Below are 21,648 nucleotides of genomic sequence, written 5' to 3'. Positions count from 1 at the left end.
AGGAAACATAAAATTTTGCACGTGGTTGGTAACCTCTGACGAGGGGAAGATGATGATGGGAAGATAAGAGAGCTTTTAAAATTGGATTATAAGTCTAAAAAAAAACCTCAGGTTGCAGCCGAAGTAGCCAAACCATGTAATCAGTATTAATTTTTAGCCGTACAGTACCTATTGATCAAACACTCATATTTTCAGAGGACACGTTGAAAACATCTCCTGCAAGGTAATATACACAAATATGCCAAACTATACAACATATCACTCCATACAAATCCACTTATTTACTGCCTTCCTAGACGGATTGTTTCTGCAGTTTTGAGATCAACTACAGTCACTTAGCAAAGTGCCCAGAGTGTTAAAGTGTCAGCATGAGGCACCAGAACAAATCATCTGCAGGGCACACACACATTTTTATGTTTCTATCACACACTGTGAGACGGCAGAAACATACAACATACACAGCACTGCTGGACCCTCTGTTTCCTCGTGTTTGATATGAGCTGCGATTTTAACGCGCTTGCAGTTGCACTGGGGGAGAGAGAGAGAGAGAGACACACACACACACACACACACACACACACACACACACACACACACACACACAGATTGGTGGTGCGAGTCGTTTGTACCAAATGGCCTGCAGTTCCCCTGGAAGGAGGCAACAGGCCAAAGCTTTAACCAATTCAAAACCTGCCCTTAATGACCGGAATACCAGTCGCTGTAATTGGTTAATTTCCTTCACAGGAACTCAAAGCCAACGCACGCACACACGCTCTCACGCACAAGCCAAAGACGCACTCAATGCACGGGCAGGACTCGCTAAGACAAGAAGACTGCTTGTTACCTTGCAAGAGAGAAAACAGCATATTGACATAACTACATCCCCTGTTGCTTTCATTTACACACGTAATGCAAGCAGCCCTCCTCTCGCTGTCATAACCAGAGGCGAGACGAGAAAAAAAGCCAGTCGAAAACCCCCCGAATTAAAACCGGAATCCTTTTCAAACAGATTCCCGTTCACATGCAGCTCTGTGTGGTAAACAGATGGATCTGGCAGCTAAAGGACTTTCATATTTCAGACTCACACAAACCGAGACAATTTCCACACCACAGAAATTATGGAAGCAACCCTCCTCCCCTCCATCTGGTGCGAGAATGGTGTGTGTGTGTGCGCGCGTGTGTGTGTGTGTGTGTGTGTGTGTGTGTGAGAAAGAGAGAGTGTGTGTGAGAACTAATTGCTAGAGCTCGGCTTTGCACCTTTTTAATCAAAGACGGAGAGAAGAAAGAAAGAGCTCTTGGAGTCCGTACTCTCCTAATGTTTGCTCACATATTCCCTCTCTCTCCTCCCTGTAAGTGACGCTGTCTGCCCACCCACTCTCAGAGGGAGAGAGAGAGGGGGAGAGAGAGAGAGGGAGTGGGAGAGGAGGGACACAGCACACAGAGCCAGTCTGTTTTCAGCTCCCAGTTCACTGCCAGGCAGCACTCACCCATCCACCACCACACACTCTCAAAACACATTCACCCGCGCTCTCCGACAGCTGAAAACACCTTTTCGTTCTCTCGCTGCGCTTCAGAGCCACACGGTCGAGATCCAAAAGAGAGGAGAAACAAAAAGAGACTTCCTTTGTTCTGTGCAGACACGCCAGCTCCGCGGAGGCTGGGTCGAGGCTGGAGAGGGCGACTGGAGAATGGAATGGAACCTAAGAAGGATGGAAAGTGAACTGAGGCACATCAACCCGGACCTGCTGCAGCCCAGCAAGAGCTTCAAGAAGCCCTCCTCGGGAACCATCACCATCAATGTAGGGGGGTTCCTGTACACCGCCCACCGGACCACCCTCGCCAAGCAACAGGGGTCCTTTCTGGAGGAGGTGGCTAACGGCAAAAAGCCGGTTCAGCACACAGATTCCATGGGCAACCCGTTCATCGACAGAGATGGGCCAGTCTTTCGCCACGTGCTCAACTACCTTCGAACCGGAGAGCTCCAGCTGCCCGACGACTTCCGGGAGGCGGGGCTCCTGCGACGGGAGGCCGACTTTTACCATCTGAGTGAACTCGGGGAAGCCGTGGCTGACTGGGAAAGCCAGAGGGCGGCCCAGCGGGAACCGGCCTTTTTGGAGGTGACGGACAGCCACGAGAGGTCGCAGGGCCTCAAGGTGTACTGCAGCGACCCGGGCTTCATCGACAAGGTCAAAGGGCGGCTGGTGCAGATCTCCAAGAGCCGCTTGGACGGCTTTCCGGAAGAATTTGTGGTGTCGTCCAACGTGATCCAGTTCCGACACTTCATCAAGTCGGAGCCCGGCTCGCGGCTCGTTCTGAAGGAGGACAGCACCTTCTTGTGCACGCTTGACTGTCTCAAACTAGAAACGGTGATGCTCGCACTGAAATCAGGCTTCAAGCTGGTCACCAGCCTCGACAGCAGCAAAGGCTCCGTGGTGGTGGCCGAAGCCCTGCACTTTGTCAAGTAGGACGGAGGGAAACGGATAGAGGAGGAGAGAGGGAGACGGAGAGCGAAAAGATTAGTGCCTGATTCTATATCCACCCCGCTGTAACGTGAAGTGTTGGTTTGAAAATCGTGCGAGTTGTGCTGAGCTGTAATGTGTCATTTGGTGGGAGAAGGAGAACAGGTGGGGCAGACCGTCTCACAGGACAGAGTTTATATCTTTACTGCACAATGGTGGCTTACAAGCACAGGATACGATAAGTTCTGGGTGATCATTATCAGCAGAATGGCATTTTGGCATCAACATTTACACCGCTTTGCAAGCTATTTATAGAATTCAGAATGATCCGGTTCATCTTAACATTAACGACATCTTAATTGCATCCGATTAGCATCAGTAATATGGAAGATAAGCCAACAGTGAATCCTACAACAGAGAAAACGAAGTGATCCAACTGAGCTGCTGAACATCAACAGCTTTATCCGCGCATCTGTTTCTGCACAAGAACTGCTTCTGCTGCTTTGTCGACAGCTTCAGAACCAGCCGTGATGTGCACTGCTGTGCCATTCAGCTTTTACTACGGCCTATGTGTGTGTGAGTGCGTGTGAGTGCGTGTGTTACTATACCCCGTGTGTGCGGTGTTTAGTTGGTTTAATAGCCCGTGTTTGCTTTATTAGCCTCTCATGAGCCTGCAAGGAAACCCGCAGCTCATCAAGGTTGTTTTTAGATGGACAAACAAACTTCACCTCCACATGTCAAGTTGAGTTTAAGTGCAACGAACTGTGATTATTGTAAGGGCTTTGAATCTAGCATGATGCATGTGCACTAAATAAACGGTGTGTTTTCTTAGTGCTGTGAGCCTCTGTGAAGCCAGTGCCAAAACAATGCCTATTACTTTTCAATGTGAGTATTTTACAAATAAAAATGAGACTCAAACTCTTTGGTTCAAAGTGTTTTGAAGTGTGTCCGCAAAAAGTCTGTGCAATTTAATGCCGCTGCTCAGTGGAACAAGCCTCTCAAATACTTCTAATAATGTTTAGTGTTCATAAGATACATGTTTCATAAAGAAAGCAAGTCTTAGAAATGTATGGGTCCTCCTGGCATCCACAACTATAAAATTTATACCGATAAGCATTTCATCCTGACACACCTGAACCTACAGTCTGTACCATCTGTTTTTTACTGAGTCAGACAGGAGCATTATGAGTGTTATGTTTCCACATGGGAGCTATAAACACACTTGGCTCTCACTTGCAGCTTTAAGCGAACCAAAACATGTCCCTAGTCTAAATTACACATTTACACTTTTCTGCATATGTTAAACATTATTTTTCATATGTGCATAATTCAAGACAGAACAAACCAACGAGACAAAAATAACATTGTATGCCATATTCTTTATCATTACACATATGCATAGGTCATGAAAACAGTGAAGAGGCCCGTTCAATTAGGGCATTTTCACATCATACTGCAGAGTATTTTCTATGGTACACAACTAAAATTGTCACTTATAGGCAAGAAATTCAGAAAAGGACCAGCTGATTCATGTGGAGTTAGTTATAACATTGTGTAGACACTTGCCTTTGCCTCAAATATATTGAGAATTAAAATGGGGATAAAAAGTCTACAATAAAATAAAAACCACGTAAAATACGTATTGGATATTCAACAGAAACTTTCTCATCTCGCTATATTTTCAGTTTGTGCTTAACTACATGTTATATCAAATTTTGTGACAAGTGAAATATTTTCCCAGTCGCATGGCTTGATGATTGATCATGATTCTGTCCTTTAAGTATTTAACCAGTGAACTGCAACTCGGGGAAACGCAAACAATTTAGTCGACACTTTTAAATGTTAAACATTGCGTTTTTGCCTCCTGTTGCTGCAGGTATGTAGACGTGTACGCAGAAGAGCTGTTTTATAAATAGTCAAATCTATTTTGCTGTACTATATAAATAGAGATTTATTTTGCTGTAGTATAAATAGTGAGAAATGTACGAGTGTTAATCGATTCAGGTGGAGCGGCGGGGTCCAAACATACTGACAACAGTACGAGGATGTTACAGGTGCAAACGTCTGACCACACAAAACAGTGACAATGATGTGCTCAGAAGTGCAACAGACTTGATAAATAACACAACCCTTTACCAACCTGGTGTTCAGTTCATCTCTTTTTTTTTCTTTTGCAATGAGCTTTGACTGATCTGGCTATGAAATTAAAACCTTTGATTTTTTAAAATTCATTCTATGTAAATAATAAACCATGTCACAGGAGGTTTTTTGTGTCTTTTGAGAATCCTGCATGATCTCTTTTTCCAAATTGATCAATGCGCAGCAGTCTGTGACAGTAGGCGTAAACATGTTTGAAATGAATAATTTGTTTTTTATTAAAAAAAAAAAAGCCAACCTGTCATTATGCAACGTTTGTCACACGGTCAATTAGCAGCTGAATTAAGACACGTTCAGCTCTGCTCTCTACTTCTCACCACCTGTTACAGTAATTGACCCGCTGCTTGCTAGATGCCATCACAGTGCAGCAACTTCACCTGCAGGAGCCTTCGGGGGCCCCTTTAGACCCCCCATGTTCGAGTGAAGATTTTTGGTATTTTAAAACTAGGCCAGTCTGCGAGATAAATCCTGCTCTTTTGCTTGAAGGAGGATCTCTTTTTATCTCTCTGCATTGCACTCTGATGTGTGCCATTCGGACTTTTAGAAGTATTAGACTGTTTTTTTTTGCTACGAATGAGCAGTGCAATTGTTTCCAAACCAAATTTCAGTCATATTATAATTAATAAAAAAGTAATATCTTTAGGTATTCCCTTTTAACAGGAGTTGAATTAGTAGAACAATGTGTTTATTTCCCACTCATGGTTTGTTTTAGTCATAACTATTCTCCTCTGAGGTGATGCTGGACGGCCGTGAGCTTCTGACAACCTCAATGAACTAAACTTTTTTGGGGAAAAAAGGGTAACTAAGACTTTCTCTGGGTGGAAGTATTTCCCCCCACTATGATATAAGGTGACTGACAAGATGAATTTAATGCTTTGGCTATGATTTTTTTTTTCAGGTGAAATATCGTGGACTGGACATGACAAAATAATTTCAAAAATATAGTTTTTATAACAGCAGACACAAATAAGTGAAAGAACATATGTTAAAAGAAATCCTAAGAAAAGTGTAAATATATCTCCTTGAAACAAAGATATAAGTTGATAGTAACATAATTAAAGGGGTTATTCAATAGTTTGTTAATGCACTTAAAAAATATGGGGAACTTGAGGGAAACGTGTAAAAAAGAAAATATATATATATATATATATATATATATATATACTTTTAGTGTCTAGAATTAGTTTATCTCCAAAAACAACATAGATATTATAAAAGAAGTCACAAGCCACAGATTGAAACTCACATTTTCAGTTTTGAAGTCCCAGCGTGACTTTTGCTCCCCTAAAGCCACAGATGTTCAAAAACTGCTTTTAACAGCACAAGTGAAGCTCCTCCTTACAAGTAAACTGTAAAATTAGTGTAATGCTCCTTTAAAAAAGCTTTTAAAAACATACTATACAGAAATTAGTCAACATCTAATTAAAATCATTCATATCTGGAGGAGGTGAATGTCAAAAGTTAAAATTTTACAACCTTTGAGTTCAGCAACTAAATAATAAATCAGACACCACGGGTCATAAACCAACAGGCTGATTATAGCGTGTGTGTCATAGCTGCGTTTAAGGATGAAGAACGCTGCTCTGGCACTGCGCGATGCTGTCGGTGCCAAGCAAGTCTAGCCTGGCTTCTGTCCAAACAATGTGAAGCTGGGCTGCATCAAGATCCATTTATGGAAACTTGTGGGAGTGGAAATGTTTAAATTTAATTCTCCCAAACATTGAAAAGCATTCATTTCCTCTGCTTGGAGTGGAAAAGCCTTTGTGAGACGACTCAAACAGCCTCTTTGAAGTCTTGGCGATGCAGAGTTGCCCGTTTTATTTTTTACTCAGCATATGGAGAGCAACAATCAGCCTCCTTCGGATGAGCAGCAACTCTCGTTTTACCTCCAACTGTGCTCTCCCCCTGCATTGTGGCTTAAAAAACATCTTTTTAGGCAGGAAATGTCGTCAAACCGACCACCTGGCCGCCACCACCCCCGTCATGACTCACACGCCCACGTCAACCTCTGACATCAGGCGGACCTAATCCACAGCCCACTCCTCGCACGCGCGTAAAAAACATGTGCAGCAAAGTAAAATGTGAGCATCGTGCAGAGGAGAGGAACCCGGTGAAGCAGTGATGTTCGTACGTCGACCCCAGCACTGACACTTTACTGTCAATAGCATCCAACCTGTGGCTTCTTTTAATTGCAGATCATCTGCATGCATTTTTTATGACGGTGACTGGTTCACTTATTAGTCACATGGTCAAAGTGATGCACGAATCATCAAAGGCGAGCGCTTGGACGAAGAGGGCGGCAGGAGGTGCAGTGGGAGAAGAGGTTTTCACAAACCATGCTACCGTCTCATCTCAGTCCTTTCACCTGTTGCCAGGCAAACTCAACTCCCACATGATGAGCCGCTCTCCCCTCTGTCTCTCGAACACACCCCTCCTTATCGTGATGCCTCAGTCGTGCGGTGCCGTTCAGCCAGAAAATGACTGACATACTTTAGATTTTTTTTTTTTTAATCTTTAGCTTTCAAATCTAGATAGAGAAGCAACAATAGGAGAGAGGAGGGATTGAATGGTGAAGAAGAGGGTGAGGGGAAGGTCAGGGCTCAGCTCGGACAAAAGAGGCAGCAGTAACCACTCACAAAAAACAACAACATGAGAAACGTATACAAAGAAGCAGCGTGTACAAGCTAACTGCGAGTTTAGGGAACTGCTTCCATGCAAAAATATATCTAATTTTTGGGAGAAATTGAAGCCGTCAGACTTTATATCTGAGCTTTTTCATAAAAGGCATCCAGCAGTGCTTTCCCCAAGAACTGGACTTTTTCTCTGGGGTATAAAAGCTTTAGAAAGAAAATTGACACTAGAAGAAATGTGTTGTTTGTTCAAGACTTACTTCTCTTCAATAAAAAAAAATTAAAAAAACATCAGTGAAGTGAGATAAATCCACTTGCTCCCAGTGCAATTACCCTCGTTTCAGGAATTTTCCAGAGACAATACTCTAAAACTTACACACAAAAGGCCATTTATTGCCCTAATATTAAAAAAAAAAGTTTGTATTATACTGCGAATGTAACATGGAAAAAAAACCTACTGTATACAGCAAGTGATGGAATAAAGCATTCACCATAAAAGGAAAAAAAACACTATGGACTAAGAGTAGATAAACACAAGAATTGAGAGTACAAAATGGGGGCAGGCAGAAACAAAGACAACAGAAGCTGTAAAGAGGGCAGATCAGAAATAGAAAGATGTGAAAAGGATCTCCAGCAGAGCAGAGGCAGAGACAGAACAATGTGAAGGCAGAAATCAGAGCCAACCTGCCCTCCAACATTTCTACTGTATGCGCGAAAGTGGTCATCAACGCATCTGACACATGACATCAGATGCTGCAACAGCAGAAGTGTGTGTGTGTGTGTGTGTGTGTGTGTGTGTGTGTGTGTGTGTGTGTGTGTGTGTGTGTGTGTGTGTGTGTGTGTGTGTGAGAATCACTGAGTTCGTGTATCTGTGGATTTAAGTCTGTACCAAACCCTGTGTCCTTGGAGAGATATTACTGATATGCTTTTAAGTCCTGTAGAGACAAGCAGGACTATGAAACAAAACCAAATAGGAATGAGACTGGCAGCTGGGAAAATCTAAAAATTTGATTCACATATATTGAATTATATTTAGAAATGACCACGGTATGGATTTCTGCAGTGTTTCTAACCTATTATTTAAACAGCTATGGGCTCCTGCTAAACCTTGACTCGCTAGACAGTTCAGACTATTGAAAAGCTCGTCATCATCACACATCTATCCATAATATGTCACTGGTAGGAGTCTACTGCACTCACCAGTGGGTTCAGTTGGCCATTAACGTCGACATACTATGACCGTTGGAGAATAGCGGCAGATGAACTGGACATGTGGTTAATGTTGTGAAACGTTTGGTTTGGTTTAGGCACCACCTTTCCATCTTGTGAATAACACTTAGATTCATTGACCGTTTTATGTATCTTTGTCTTTATTGAAGAGTTACAAAACAAAATGCCTTCATATCTACCCATTACTTACTTGGCCACCAGAGGTTGCTACAAATGTACGCTGCTGGCCTACAAGTCGGTACAATTTATCTGAACATTGGATCTACAAAAGAAATGGGTGATAATGGCCTCCTGATCCTACCTACGCTTTAACAGGCCCAGACTAACCCATATATTTAGGACAGATGGGATAATCGCTCAATTGACAGTCAAATCAAGTGATCAAATCCTGATGCCAACCAAACAGCCAGAGTGAGAAAAGGAGAACTTAACACACATTTACCCCGTGAGAGGGCATTATTACACACAGCCTGGCATGAAATATGCAGCACTAACCACAAAACGCTTTAAGGCTTCACTGCTAGATTTAGCTCATCGTCAGTATCTGAATCTCAGCATTACGAATTCAATGCAAAGCAGCAACTCTCCACTGAAATCCACACTAATCGTGGGTGAGCAGCTTTTTAAGACAGAATCAGGCAGGTTTTGGTGTCGCTGAGTGAAATCCTCCCACACAACACAAAATTATTTTATTGCTCAGACAACTCACACAAACTAATACAAACATATGGACTGTGTGACCCGTGTGTGGTGAAACCTCTGTTGTATCCGATGTGGACAACACTGACTGGCTATGACTTCTTTCTTAACAATGAGCCATTATCATTAGGCAGCAGCCTAATAAAATAATGTGATCATTTTTATTCATGTGTCTTCCTGCCAATGCAACAGCCTAATCAACCTCTAAAAACCCACTGGTAAAGGTCAGATGAGCTGCTGGATGTTAAATACAGAAATGGGCTGTTAAGAGTAAATGGGATTCCTCATTTGAAATGCAGCAGTGAAGGGGGGAAATAAAACACAGCACAAGCTCTCTGACACAGATAAAAAAAAAATTAAAAAAAAATAGACTGCTGAAATGGGAGCTGTAATTCCAGTGAAAAAAAAAAAGTGCAGCTTAAATAAGAAAAATGTCAAATCACATCATCTGGCCATGGTTTATAGCTGGCTTTGTGCAGTTGTTTTGAGCACATTTTACCTTGTCAAAAGAAATAGTAACTGTAAATTGGAAGAAAAAACATCATTACCGTGATGGTCTTTGAAAGCAACACAATGACCAGGGTCATGAAAGCGACAAAACCTCAACATTTTCCATCTGCAACTTAATAGAAAACGCGAGTTATTATGGTTACTTCTCTCACATTTTCTTACAATGTGCATTGCTAAAACCCTTTATAGTCTTTCAGCAACCTCCTGACAGAGGCACACATTGTATCTACTGGCGACAGAGCCCTCTATCATTATTGTGGGTGTCACGTGTCTGCTGTGTGGGAGCACAGCAGGGGCCGGGTAAACCTTTATTTCAGGCAAAACAGGAACGAGAACACAGACGACATTTTTCTTGACAAACAATTGCTGCCTCACTCGCTTGTTTTTCACCTTGGACACAAACAAGCATGCATCTCTATGAATAGCAGGCCAGTGATTCAGCCCCAGTGACAACAGGGAAGGATAACATGACATCAGCATGTTTATTGAATTTTAATCTTCAAATTTAGGCTCTCGTAACCTGGTACAATACAGTAGATTGTTTTATGCACCAAGATTTGGTTTATGCCCAGAAAACTATAAACCATCTGCCTTCCCTCTTTAAATGGACAAGTAGCCCGGTATCAGTGACACTGGCAGACATAATCCTCTACACACTGTAGTGTACATTTTCTTATGATTTTTTTTTTTTTTTTCATTCTTGTGAGAGCAGCCAATCCTCTCTTATTTTTTAAGTCTGCATCTACTGACTGACGTTATGATGCAAACAGGCTCATCAGAGATTAAATCAATCTCTCTTGCTCTCTCACTCGCTCGCTTAGTAGATTTATCTGTTGCAGAGTAACACAACCGTGATCGGCTCGGGAGCATATATTTTTATTGGGCTCATTCCCTCGCATTTCCCAGCATGCTCTCTACCTTCGTAACTTTAACCAATCCATATCGACCACTATACGATGCAAGTTGTGCGCCGAAACTGACCGAGCAGTAACCACCCTCCTCCACTGTCACCAGAGTCCAAACCAGAACATCATGTCAGCAAATAACCATTGCAGACTTAAAAACAAAAAAAATTAGAGGCATTGTTCTTGCTCTAGCTTCAATTTCTCAATATTTGCTAGCGTTGCTTCATTTGGCTCTACCACCGTCACCTTTGGTGGAAATACATTTTGAAACGCTTAACTTCTACGCCATCGCACCTCCTCCACTGGTTGCTGTTTGGTCTGTCCTTCAAAACCTTAACGCAAACAGGGTTCCCACACTACCCAGCAAAGACTGATATGATGAGCATTAGGGAGGGGGCGGAGCCACACCACTATTAGGGTGTAAAAAACATGTTGATGCTAATATATCAACCAAAATATGGCTATTGAACATGTGTGACACATACGTAGCCTAATATTTTACAGTTTGACAATAAACAGTAAACGTTATAGGGAATGCAATAATTAAAAATAACTACAAATAAAAATATACATGAACAGAACCATTTCTGTCTGTGCATTATGTTCCATTAAAAAAAAAAAAGTTTACATATTGGACAACATATATTGCAATATGACATCAAATCATCAAGGCGCTATAGCCGTTGGGCTCTTTACAAACAATTTTCCTGTATCTCAGTGATTCTAAGGAACAACAGACCTGCTTATCTTTCTCACCTATTAAAGTTTGCTTTCCACTGAAATGCTCATATTTGGCAATATTTCACACATTTCAAATATATTATACAATTCCTCTTCTTTACATGCGAGCGATATAGATATCAAATAAATGTTTGAGATGTTCTTACTCTATCTGTATCATTGCACAATTCACTCTAATCTACTCCACCACTGGGTACACTTAGATGAAACTGTCCACCCCATTTATGTCAATGAGGCTAGACTAAAAACCTGTACAGAGAGGTGTCTGTGTAATGCAATATAGTTCAATAGCACCACAAACTGCAGCCTCCGAAAGGACCACGCACTTGAATTAACACCTCTCTAAAACTGTTTCAACAAAACTGACCACGGTAACCTTTGCGAAGGCAGGATTTATTACATGACTGTTGTTAATTTTAGATATTTATACCCAATAAACTGATAGAGACGAGGCCGTGCTATCATGATTCTTGTTTTGAGCATTTGAACAGGCGCTTCAAATGTTTTTCATTCCTACACAGGCAGCACAGTACATGAGAGCCTTTAAAATTGATGTTTTGTTTCGTAACAATGGATTCTTACAAACTCAGCTGCCAGTGTGTTTTGTGGCCGCAACAAATGAGAAGAGCGGTGTCGTTGTAGAAAGCACGTAGCTCCAGTGAATTTCTGTGGAAAAATATTTACCGCAAAACAAATGTCAAGATGGCTACAAACTGATTTCAACAACACCTACGACATTATGTCTAGAATGGTATGTTCCCTGTAATTTCTGGTAGAGAAGTGAGAGAGCAGAGAGAAGTACAAGAGGAGAAAGCTGACAGATTCAACCAGCCCTGACCGAGAGTATTCCCAACAGACTCAAGCTCCCTCCTGAAGCCTGCCACTGGGTTAACACAGGCAGAACGCAGCCCTAACTCTCCTCACCAAACATGGAAAGACTGCTCCTTGACAGTCCAGCCATACCAGTATTAGTGAACAACTTTCCGTTCAGTCACAGGAAGGTGGAAAGCTGGAGATGAATGCCAACTATTCATACTGCAGGCCTGCTGAGTCCCTCTGAATGAAGTCAGTTATAGTTAAGCACGGGATGTTGGTGTCGTCTGACTACAAAGTCATGCTTTTTCAAGGGGTATCCAGTCAAGAGATATTCCTCTTAAAACCCTCTGCAATTCATGAGCCACACTTTTGGAATGAACCAAGCTAAGCCGGCCGCGCTCCTTCAGTAAAACACCTTCTACAGTCTGCGCAGCCAGCAGCCTGTAGAGTTGAGGGTTTAGTGCTGCTGATTTTAAACAACACAGCAGGACAACAGAAGTTGATCCCTTTTATATAAAGTACAACAATATTACTTCATTTCTACTTTATATTTAGTCTGCTTATAGACTTCTGAATTTCTGCTCACAACTCTGCAAAGACAAAAACAAACCAAAATAGAGGGTAATGAAATCGTCTTGTTCGTTTACCCACATGGTGATGTAAAGCTGCGGCACTGGTTTTATAAACATAAAATGAGCCAGAGTCAGAGATGGAGGAGGCTTGGCTTGACTTCATGCAACTGTCACAGTCGGTAAGACCGCCCTGCTTGAAATGTGCACACTGACCAGCTGTGGCTCCATCCAGAAACAAACTAGTATTTTCCTGTACGTGTGATGTACGCATGACCTTTACGTGGCGTCAAAGGTCACAGAAAATCAAATCAGAGCAGTCTGACCTAAACAGAATGGCAAAAAAATTTGAATTAAAAATGTACGTCAGCCCACATACATGAAAGATCAGAGCTCATGATTTCTGTCTGTTCAGACTTACTGCATATGATCGTATTCAAAATCAAATGAATTAGATTTGGACCGACAGTCTGAACGTATCCAGAATCTGATGACAGGTGGCTTTTTTTTTTTTTTTGGTGTTGCTTGAGTCGTATGTATAATTTTATCAAACGAAACACTTGATCAAACCCAGAATTTTGCCAGTTAATCAGATTTGGCAGACAAACTAAACAACAGTGTGTGTGCTCTGTGCTGCAGTACCCCAACTCAGTGGCTTCAATGTCTGTATGTAAAATCGCACTGAAACCTGAAGAATCTCAGTCGGCTGATGATTCGACTCGTCAAGTTGTAGCGAGCAGCCAAATCACACCAAGTCATGATGAAACAAATGACTTTTTGATTGTTTAATAACAGTTAAGAAGCATTTTTCAAACTTCTAAATTTAATTGTTTGTGGGTTTTTTTAGTAATCAACACAGTTTTATAAAGAAGTCCTTGCAATCTTCTTGGAACTTAAATTTCCGCTCCTAATCTTTCTAATCCTTTCTAAAACTAATAGCCTACAGTCCAAAAGGACTCAAGGATTTCAAAGTTTGAATGAAAAGCTTTGTATAGGTAACTGAAGGAAAGTCATACTGTAACAGAACAATGATTACATCTGGCTCTCCACGCTCCTCTGCATGCGTCTGCGGCAGCCAAGCCTGTTGCTTAGCAACATCTTAATCAATACCTGGTCCTTAGCAAGAACAAAGCAGAACAACTAGATCGGGTTTAATGGAGGAACATTTAGCTCGCAGCTTTACAGCACAAAAGCCATGTCAGACGCCGTGCGTGTACGTCTCAATCTCCGACGGTCACCATTAGCAACCTCCCGCTATTGTTGGCTCATTGAACGCTTGTATAACATGAGGTGAAGGAATGCATTATAAAGACACTGTATAACATTATTAGACACCGCTATTAGACTATCGGCTGGCTGAATTACTTATTTCTTAACAAACAGAGCAAGACAGAGTTGACCTCGCCCAGTTTGGGATGTTAAGGAGAAAACTGTTTGTTTGGTCACACAACAACCAAAGTCACGTACTGAAATTGCATATCATTGCCATACAGTTTTTATATGATTATTTTGATACTTAAACCCAAAACTAACCCAAGAAACATGTTCTAGTTACTGTGCTAACAGACTGTTGTTGCTAATGGGAATTCAGCCCTTTAGTTTTACAGGTATTCTGAAATGGTCAAAAGGGAATTTTCACCTGTTGGTGGAACTAAATGAAAAGTCAGGGATCATCAAATTGAGGAGGGTTCAGATTGTCTGAACAAAAGGGCATTAGCCTCACAATGGGTTTTTTTTTTCTTGATGACACAGCAAGTTAAGGACACAACTGACAACAACAACAAAAATCCAGATTGAAGTGTTGATCGTAACATTTTTTTTTTAATATAGATTTCATTACAGCGCACTACACACAATGGAAAAAATGTGCATGAGTGAAAACATTTGATTTGGTTCTGGACTTTCCTCAAAGCAGAATAAAGCATGTATGATGAACTCAGTCACTGACGTATATACTGTAGGGTCAGTCACACTATACGGGTTTCTGGTTTAGGATGACTGACTGCATGCTTTATTTTGCACTAGGGAATGTCCAGCTTGCACTGAAAAGTTTGCACTTTGGCAGTCTTTCATATTTTATCCACCGTCCATACAGCTCAGCAATGACTTTGATATAAAAACATTTTTTACTATCAAGACTTCTGTCTGAATGATTTTGTTCTTTGTGTCCTAAATTTGCTGTATTATAAAAAAAAAGAAAAAGAAAAACCATGGACCATAGGTCCATTCCTGGTTTGATCCTCAACACTAACAACTCAAAGTTTGACCATTTTAAGTTTGACTTAAAGGTGTCTAAATACTGTAGTAGGATAGCAGCAGTAATGCAATTGTCATTGAGATTCAGAAAGTTCAGACTCACTGTATGTAAATATGACTGAAAATCATTATATTTAACATCTATATTGATCATATATATTATTACAGAGGGTTCAACAAGGAGCTGAGTGAAAATAAAAGATTATGAAGGCATTAATTTGGATGGTGAAAGCGGATGATATATTTCTCACATATGAATCTGACATTTCTGTTTTGTCCGAGGTGTCAAGAATCAGTAGAATATGAGTAGGTGTGAGGCACAAAGTGTGAGAGTGCAAAAGTGCAGATCAAACCGGTGCTAGTGTGAATGCAGAGGTACAGTTAAGCTGGAAAGCTGTGTGTGCGAGACTGTAGGAAAGTGAGTGGGAGCCCAGTGTCATACAGTCCACCGTCCTGTGGGCGAGTGGGGGTGGAGCTGAACACTGGTCAGGTAAATAGAGACTACACACCACCGCATCTCAGAGGACGTTATCCTACTTCTTGTTTCCAGTGCACTTACACAGTCGAGCCAGCCATCTGGAGCACCGACACCTTTATGAAACAACTGAGAGTTTGTTGTTGTTGTTGGTTGTTTTTTTTTGCACCTCCTGAATGCCATGTTTCCACATTCACAAATGCACGATTATAAACCTGATGATCCTCTCCGACACTCGTGCCCACCCACTCCCACCGCTTTTGTAGTTTTACCTTAATATTTTTTTCTTTTACAATTCATAAACCTGATTTCCGCTGAAGTTTTGCAGGGCAGAGCATGTCATGTGTTGCTGTTTATAGTGGTAATAAAACGACAGAAGTAATAGGGAAAAAAAAAAAAAAAAGGCTTGAAAAGAGGAACTGAAAAAAAATCCATTATCACATGTAGGAGGTATTAACGCACATGTAAGTGTGGGTGCATCTAAAGTGCACGAGGGCTGTGAAAGAACAAACCTTGATGAAGAGAAGGCTTTGTTTAAATACAGTTCAGGCATGTTACTGACAGAGACACAGATGTGGCTGATATAGATTAAGTCAACATCACAACAGTGATATGACTATTTTTCTCGTATCACTACATATAGATAATCTAATAAAATAATTCAATGCAGTGAACTGAGTTACAGTGTTACGTTCGTACAAAACTGTCAAGACAAAAACTCTTAGTTTTTAATAACATAATGCCAATATGATCACATGGTTTAAAATTTGCTCAATGATATTAATTAATCCTGCAGCTCCAGTTCAGATTAAGCATGGTTCTTCACTGACTATGATCTTCTGACTTCTGCCTTGTACTGAACACCACGCTATGTTGTCCTACAAACTTCAGGATCTTTTTTTTATAGATCCATAATCATTTCCATTATTCCAGGGCTGAAGTTGAACCCAATGAAAAATATTTTTAATAAACCATCAGGTGCACAGTGCTGAGGAAAAAATTCACCTTCTACACCATCCTGATAAATAAAAAAATAAAAAGATGGCTTCAAACAATGGGTGATTTTATTTATTGGGTGTATTATGGTCTAGTGGGAGCATTTAACAATACAACAGGATTTATTGATACACCGCAAACAAAGGCTGCTGATGTTTCAGAGCCAGTGTCGAGTCCGTACTGTCGATTCTAACTTGCACAAACGTCATTCAGATCAACGTGTCAGGCAGACAAGACAAACATTCAACTAAACAACCCCTCTGCGTCTGCACACTCTCCGTTACTACGGGGATGGAAGGTTAATAAGGCGACTGCATTTTGGTCATTTTGCTAACAAGAGGAATGGCATTTCCTCTTGTCCTCTATCAAATGACCTATTGGCCAGAAAAATACTTTTTTTTTCTTTCACCTCCCATGATATTTTTGCACACAGTATGTTCATGATACCTTTGTTCTGAAAATTGAATGAGCTACTAAAAGATCTTTATATGTTTATAGAAATATTCATTTTAATTCATTTTCAAACTGTAGAATCTGGTTTGTGACAAATTGTGAATCTCTTGCACTGATGTCTTTTTACTCATGTTTAATTTTCTTTCCTACACAGTTATAAAAGCTTCCCTTCATCCATTTAGAAGGCTAGTGTAATACTCTCTAATTCAAAATACTGGAGCATATGTTTACTTTCTGGACACACAAGGTTGCACATGAACTGCAATCTAATTTGTCTCTGTAGGCTGACAACTACCAAAAAAAAAATGAAAGTGCACTCAATCATTTTTTTTTATATATTTCTTTGCTTTAATTGCATGACATCCACAGTAATATCAGATTTCTCTAACAGTGTAATTGTATTATATATGAATATGTATGCCATACTAACCATAATGTGTTCCACTGTATTTTCTCTTGCATTACAGGTCTAGCTACAAGCTCTGCTGTTAATATAAATAATATCACAGGAGTGATATTAGGTTTGTACCTTGTTTGTACAAAGTCCTTAGTTGCTTAATGAGACCATTATTCAAAGGTTTTCCAGTTTTTCCTGGTCGTTTCTCACAATTTAAATCAATGTGCCTGTTAGTTCATAAATTAATTTTGCTCAGAGCTGGACAGAGATTCAATTCTTTTTTTCTTACTGTAGAAGTACACATGGCTGCATTAGCATTGGCCAAAGTGGGCAGCTGCCCAGTTTGTGGTAAGAGAATTGATGGCAAGTTTTTATACTGTATAAAACTACAATGATGGGGGACTTGATGTAACACCTGTATTTTGACCTAAACTTGAAGGGGCCAACATGCACAGGCGCTCTAATTTACAATTGAGTTTCAGTTTCTTTATTATTACCTCCACCGAGCACATGCATGTTGTTTTTTTCATCTGTTTGTCAGCAAGATTACAGAAAAACTAACCGCCTGAATTTTATGAAAACTGATGGAAGAATGGAGAATGGGTCGAGGAACAGCCCGTTAAATTTTGGGGCAGATCCACATATTATGTAGCATTTTTATTAAGATTGCGATATAGCACATTTGGCCTTTTAAAAACGCCACACATCTTAAAATCCAACAGATGGAAGTAAAGTCCAATAGGGACATAACAGTCTGGAAATGTTATGTCTCTGTATCACAATCCAAATTCACCAGTAATCCTTTGGGGTACACGTTTAAATATATCCAGACAAATATAGTGGCTGCAGTTGTAGATTTGCATATCATAGAGTTTATCAAGAGTAGTCTGTGGGCCTCTGTACTATCCCTGTGCCCTTCTAGTTTTAGTTAATCTTGTGTTTATGGAGTGCATATACAATGCTTCACTTCATTTCACTTGGAAATGGCATACACAGTAAATCTATAGGCATGTATGGACATTATGGTTTGGCTCCAGCACCCCCTTCCTGTCACCCCAGGAAAAGGGAAATAAAACAGCTCATTAAAAACAGCAAAAGAATCCGTCACTTTCATCCAAGTGCACAAGCAGCATAGATGTGTCACTATTTACAAGTCTGTCATACAAGACATTACATATCACATCAGTCCCACTTCATCAGAAGGCACTAACTTGTGATTCTGCGGTCACATTTACAGTACGCTAGATGATTTTTCTCAACTACAGCTTCCTCCTTTGTAAAAAAAATGTTGTCAACCCCATGAAGAGCACATGATGCTTTAGCTGTCCTGTCACTCTGGGTGCAATCCCAATTTAAACTTTATTTCTCTCCAAACTGCAATAGACAACCATGCTCCATTGGGATTCACACCTCCCACTCTGGGTAGAGTTTTGGTTTCCTGTCAAAATGTGCGTTTTAAACTAATTCGGTCACGCCTTGTTTAAAGCTCAAAATATGCTTCTTTTTTTTTTTTTCTAAGACAGCAACACCCAATTATGTGCACTATTCTCAGCATCTGGAAATTACAATGAGAGGCAGTGATTTAATTGTTATTTAGCACTGGCACGCCAGGAGGTACAGAACTGCACCTGACATTTTGCTGATTTAAGCACTTGCCTCTGCTATTTATTTGTCTTTAAATAAATTCAAGTTTTCACTGAATTCAAGTAACATTTTCATCTGTAATATTATTCCATTTCAGGGACCTCTCCTTTCTATTTTCTGTTCATTTTCTAATTTTTGGTAATTACCCTTTCTATGTTCTTGAAATAATAACTAACTGTAGTTCACATTTATTTCACTTTCATGAGTCTGATGTATGAAAGTGCACACATTGAGCTATTGCACTAAAAGTAACCCCCTAATCTATTGTAATTCTCAGGTCATAAACTCACAGACACCCAAGCTCTGATGCAAATTCCTGCAAATCCGTTTGGCTCAGAAAGCAGTAGGACACATCGTGCCTGGCAGCAAACTTCCACCACAAATCAGTAGCCACTGTGAGTACTCATGAATTTTTCAGTGCAATTAATGCAGAATATATCAACAGCAGCAAGGAAACCTGAGAAACTCAACAAATTAAGGCCACTTAAATCAGTCATGTCATATCCTGAGTAAATTCCCATTAATGTGTGGGTTTTCTGAGTTAGCAGTTGGCAGAGGAGCACCCTGATTTATGTTAATCAATTAATTATACCTAGAGGCTCCAGACAAAGACATTTTAGTTGGTTTTAATTTGATTCAACCACATCTCAGTCTGGAAAATTTAAATTAGATATAGCAAGTGTGCAAGAACTTCACCCAAACTATGAAGTTTGATTTGAATGTGAACCATGTTTCTTCATTTTTTGGGGGGGCAAAATTACAAAATCCCCTTTCTCAATGTGCACTATTTGTTTCTTTTATTACAAGCAAAGATGTTTTTCTCATTAACATTTTAAATAGACTTTGACAGGTTTTTTTTTTTTTTAAGGTCTATCATGGGCATATCTATCTTTAAAATAGAAATGTGTTGAGCTACAAACCCACACTGCCCTGTGGACCATTGCAAGAGTCAGATACACTGTCAGATCTATTTCAGTTTGAACCCTCGAACCACCGAACAAACACATGTTCGAGATGATATTATCGAGCACAAAGGAAACTGAGATTTGGGGGCTGGAGCAGCTGGGTTGGACACTGACCTGCTTCGCTCTGGCTGAAGACAGCCATGGTCTGTCCACCCACTGTGTGCATGGTGAAGGGATGATCCCGCGGGACCTGCAGTGATGCATCCGTCTCCCCCACAACGCCCAGGGCACTCAGCTCCTCGTTCAGGCTGAAACACACCTGAGAAACATGGCTGAGTCAAAACACTGCTGTCAAGTCATATTACCAACCTACTCTCTGATTTGTCAAACAGTCAAATATGATTAAACTATTGATCCCCGTGAGGAAGGTGAGTCAGCACAGCAGTGATGGGATGAGACAAATAAAAAAAACATAAAACTGCTCTGAAGTAACATCTACTATATACAAAGAAAGGGTGAAAACAATTGTTAGCAGCAACCAGTTCAGGGATTCAGTCTTCGTCACCAACCCACTGACAAAAGTTGTACAGCTGTGTGTGCAGTGTGATATGAAGCTGTCTCACCTCTGTTTTGCCTTGCTTCCTGTTAGAAGTATGAGAAAACAGAAAGAAAAAAGTGCATCACTGATGATGTCTGTGACAAACGATTACTTTCATAATGTGTTAATCTGCCAATTAAAAAGTCCAAAAATATTTGGTTTATGACCAACAGGCCACAACCAAAAGATATTCAGTTCATGGAAGTCTAAAAGAAGCAGAAAATATTCACATTTAAAAGGCTGAAAACTGATAATTGTAGCTTTTTTAAATTTTTTTTTATTTTTTTTAAATCAACGATCAAAATATTTGGCGATTAATTTTCTGTCAATCAACTAATTGATTAATCATTGCAGCTCCCTTCAAGCCCAAAATATTTTAGTTTATGACACAGATAAGCATCTGCTGCCCAAATGTTTAGCTTTTTTGCTCTGAAATGACCAATAGTCTATATGCCGATTAGTTTGCTGTCAATCATCTAATTAAATAATCAACAAATCATTGCAGCTCTAATACTGATAACCATGAACAGCAGATAATAAAACGTATAAAAGCCTCCAGCATGAGGTACATACTTTCCAATGGTAATCTTTCCAACTTCTCCCTTCTCTGGAGCTTTGTCCCACTGTTGAGATAAATACTTGGGCACCTGTCGAGAGATGAGGCAATTCAAACTTGTATAATTATCAGTAACGTTAATTAAACTATCTGTAATTAAGAGTGATCAGCGGGCTCCGTTTAGCGGCTTCAGTCTTTTTCTAAAAGCACATAGTCAGCCTTCAATCAACCAGTGACACGTTTAAGCGCTGAGTGGTGTTTTAACAGACATTAGTGCTGCCAGAGTACATGTGAATTGATTCAGAGGGACTTCTTGATCATTTTCAGGTGAACAAACCTTTACGAGCCACACGCCTTTACTTTGTTTCACTCCAGACAGTTTGACCTCCATTTTGTCTGCCATCGTCTGAAACACTGTACGGATAAAGTAGACAGAACCAACAGACTTCCCGGGCTCCAATTTACTCAGGAGGACCCAATTAAGGAGAGGAGCTACAAAATAAAACTTCCCGTTACTAATTTCAAAATAAAAGCATTGATGGAAACGTGCACAGAAACATTACAAACTAAATGTTAAGCGGAACACCTTTTATCATCTAATGTGGGCTGCAGTTACATTATACATCATTTTTTATTCGTTCTGCCGGTGTTC

General features: G+C 40.4%; 2 protein-coding genes across 2 annotated transcripts in view; one reads left to right on the top strand and one right to left on the bottom strand.

The window, feature by feature from the left end:
• Positions 1–21,399, bottom strand: part of LOC138201215 (general transcription factor IIF subunit 2-like) — a 40,322-nt gene extending 18,923 nt beyond the window's left edge. Inside the window, exons 1-4 of the mRNA XM_069154512.1 lie at positions 21,334–21,399; positions 21,014–21,087; positions 20,466–20,484; positions 20,017–20,161 (exon numbers count right to left, since the gene is read on the bottom strand). Coding sequence (XP_069010613.1) covers positions 20,017–20,161; positions 20,466–20,484; positions 21,014–21,087; positions 21,334–21,399 — 304 coding nt within the window. The remainder of the gene's footprint in view (positions 1–20,016; positions 20,162–20,465; positions 20,485–21,013; positions 21,088–21,333) is intronic.
• Positions 1,294–3,377, top strand: kctd4 (potassium channel tetramerization domain containing 4). Its single transcript, XM_069154511.1, has one exon. It carries the CDS (start codon positions 1,689–1,691, stop codon positions 2,463–2,465), a length of 777 nt encoding a protein of 258 aa, XP_069010612.1. The 5' UTR covers positions 1,294–1,688; the 3' UTR covers positions 2,466–3,377.
• Positions 21,400–21,648: the final 249 nt, after the last annotated feature.

Source organism: Embiotoca jacksoni, unplaced genomic scaffold (genome assembly GCF_022577435.1).
Source record: "Embiotoca jacksoni isolate LCO1_2020_lvr unplaced genomic scaffold, fEmbJac1.0.p SCAF_2, whole genome shotgun sequence".
Lineage (NCBI taxonomy): Eukaryota > Metazoa > Chordata > Actinopteri > Embiotocidae > Embiotoca > Embiotoca jacksoni.
Note: the sequence above shows the minus strand (reverse complement) of the source record. Positions and strands in the feature narration are given on the sequence as shown.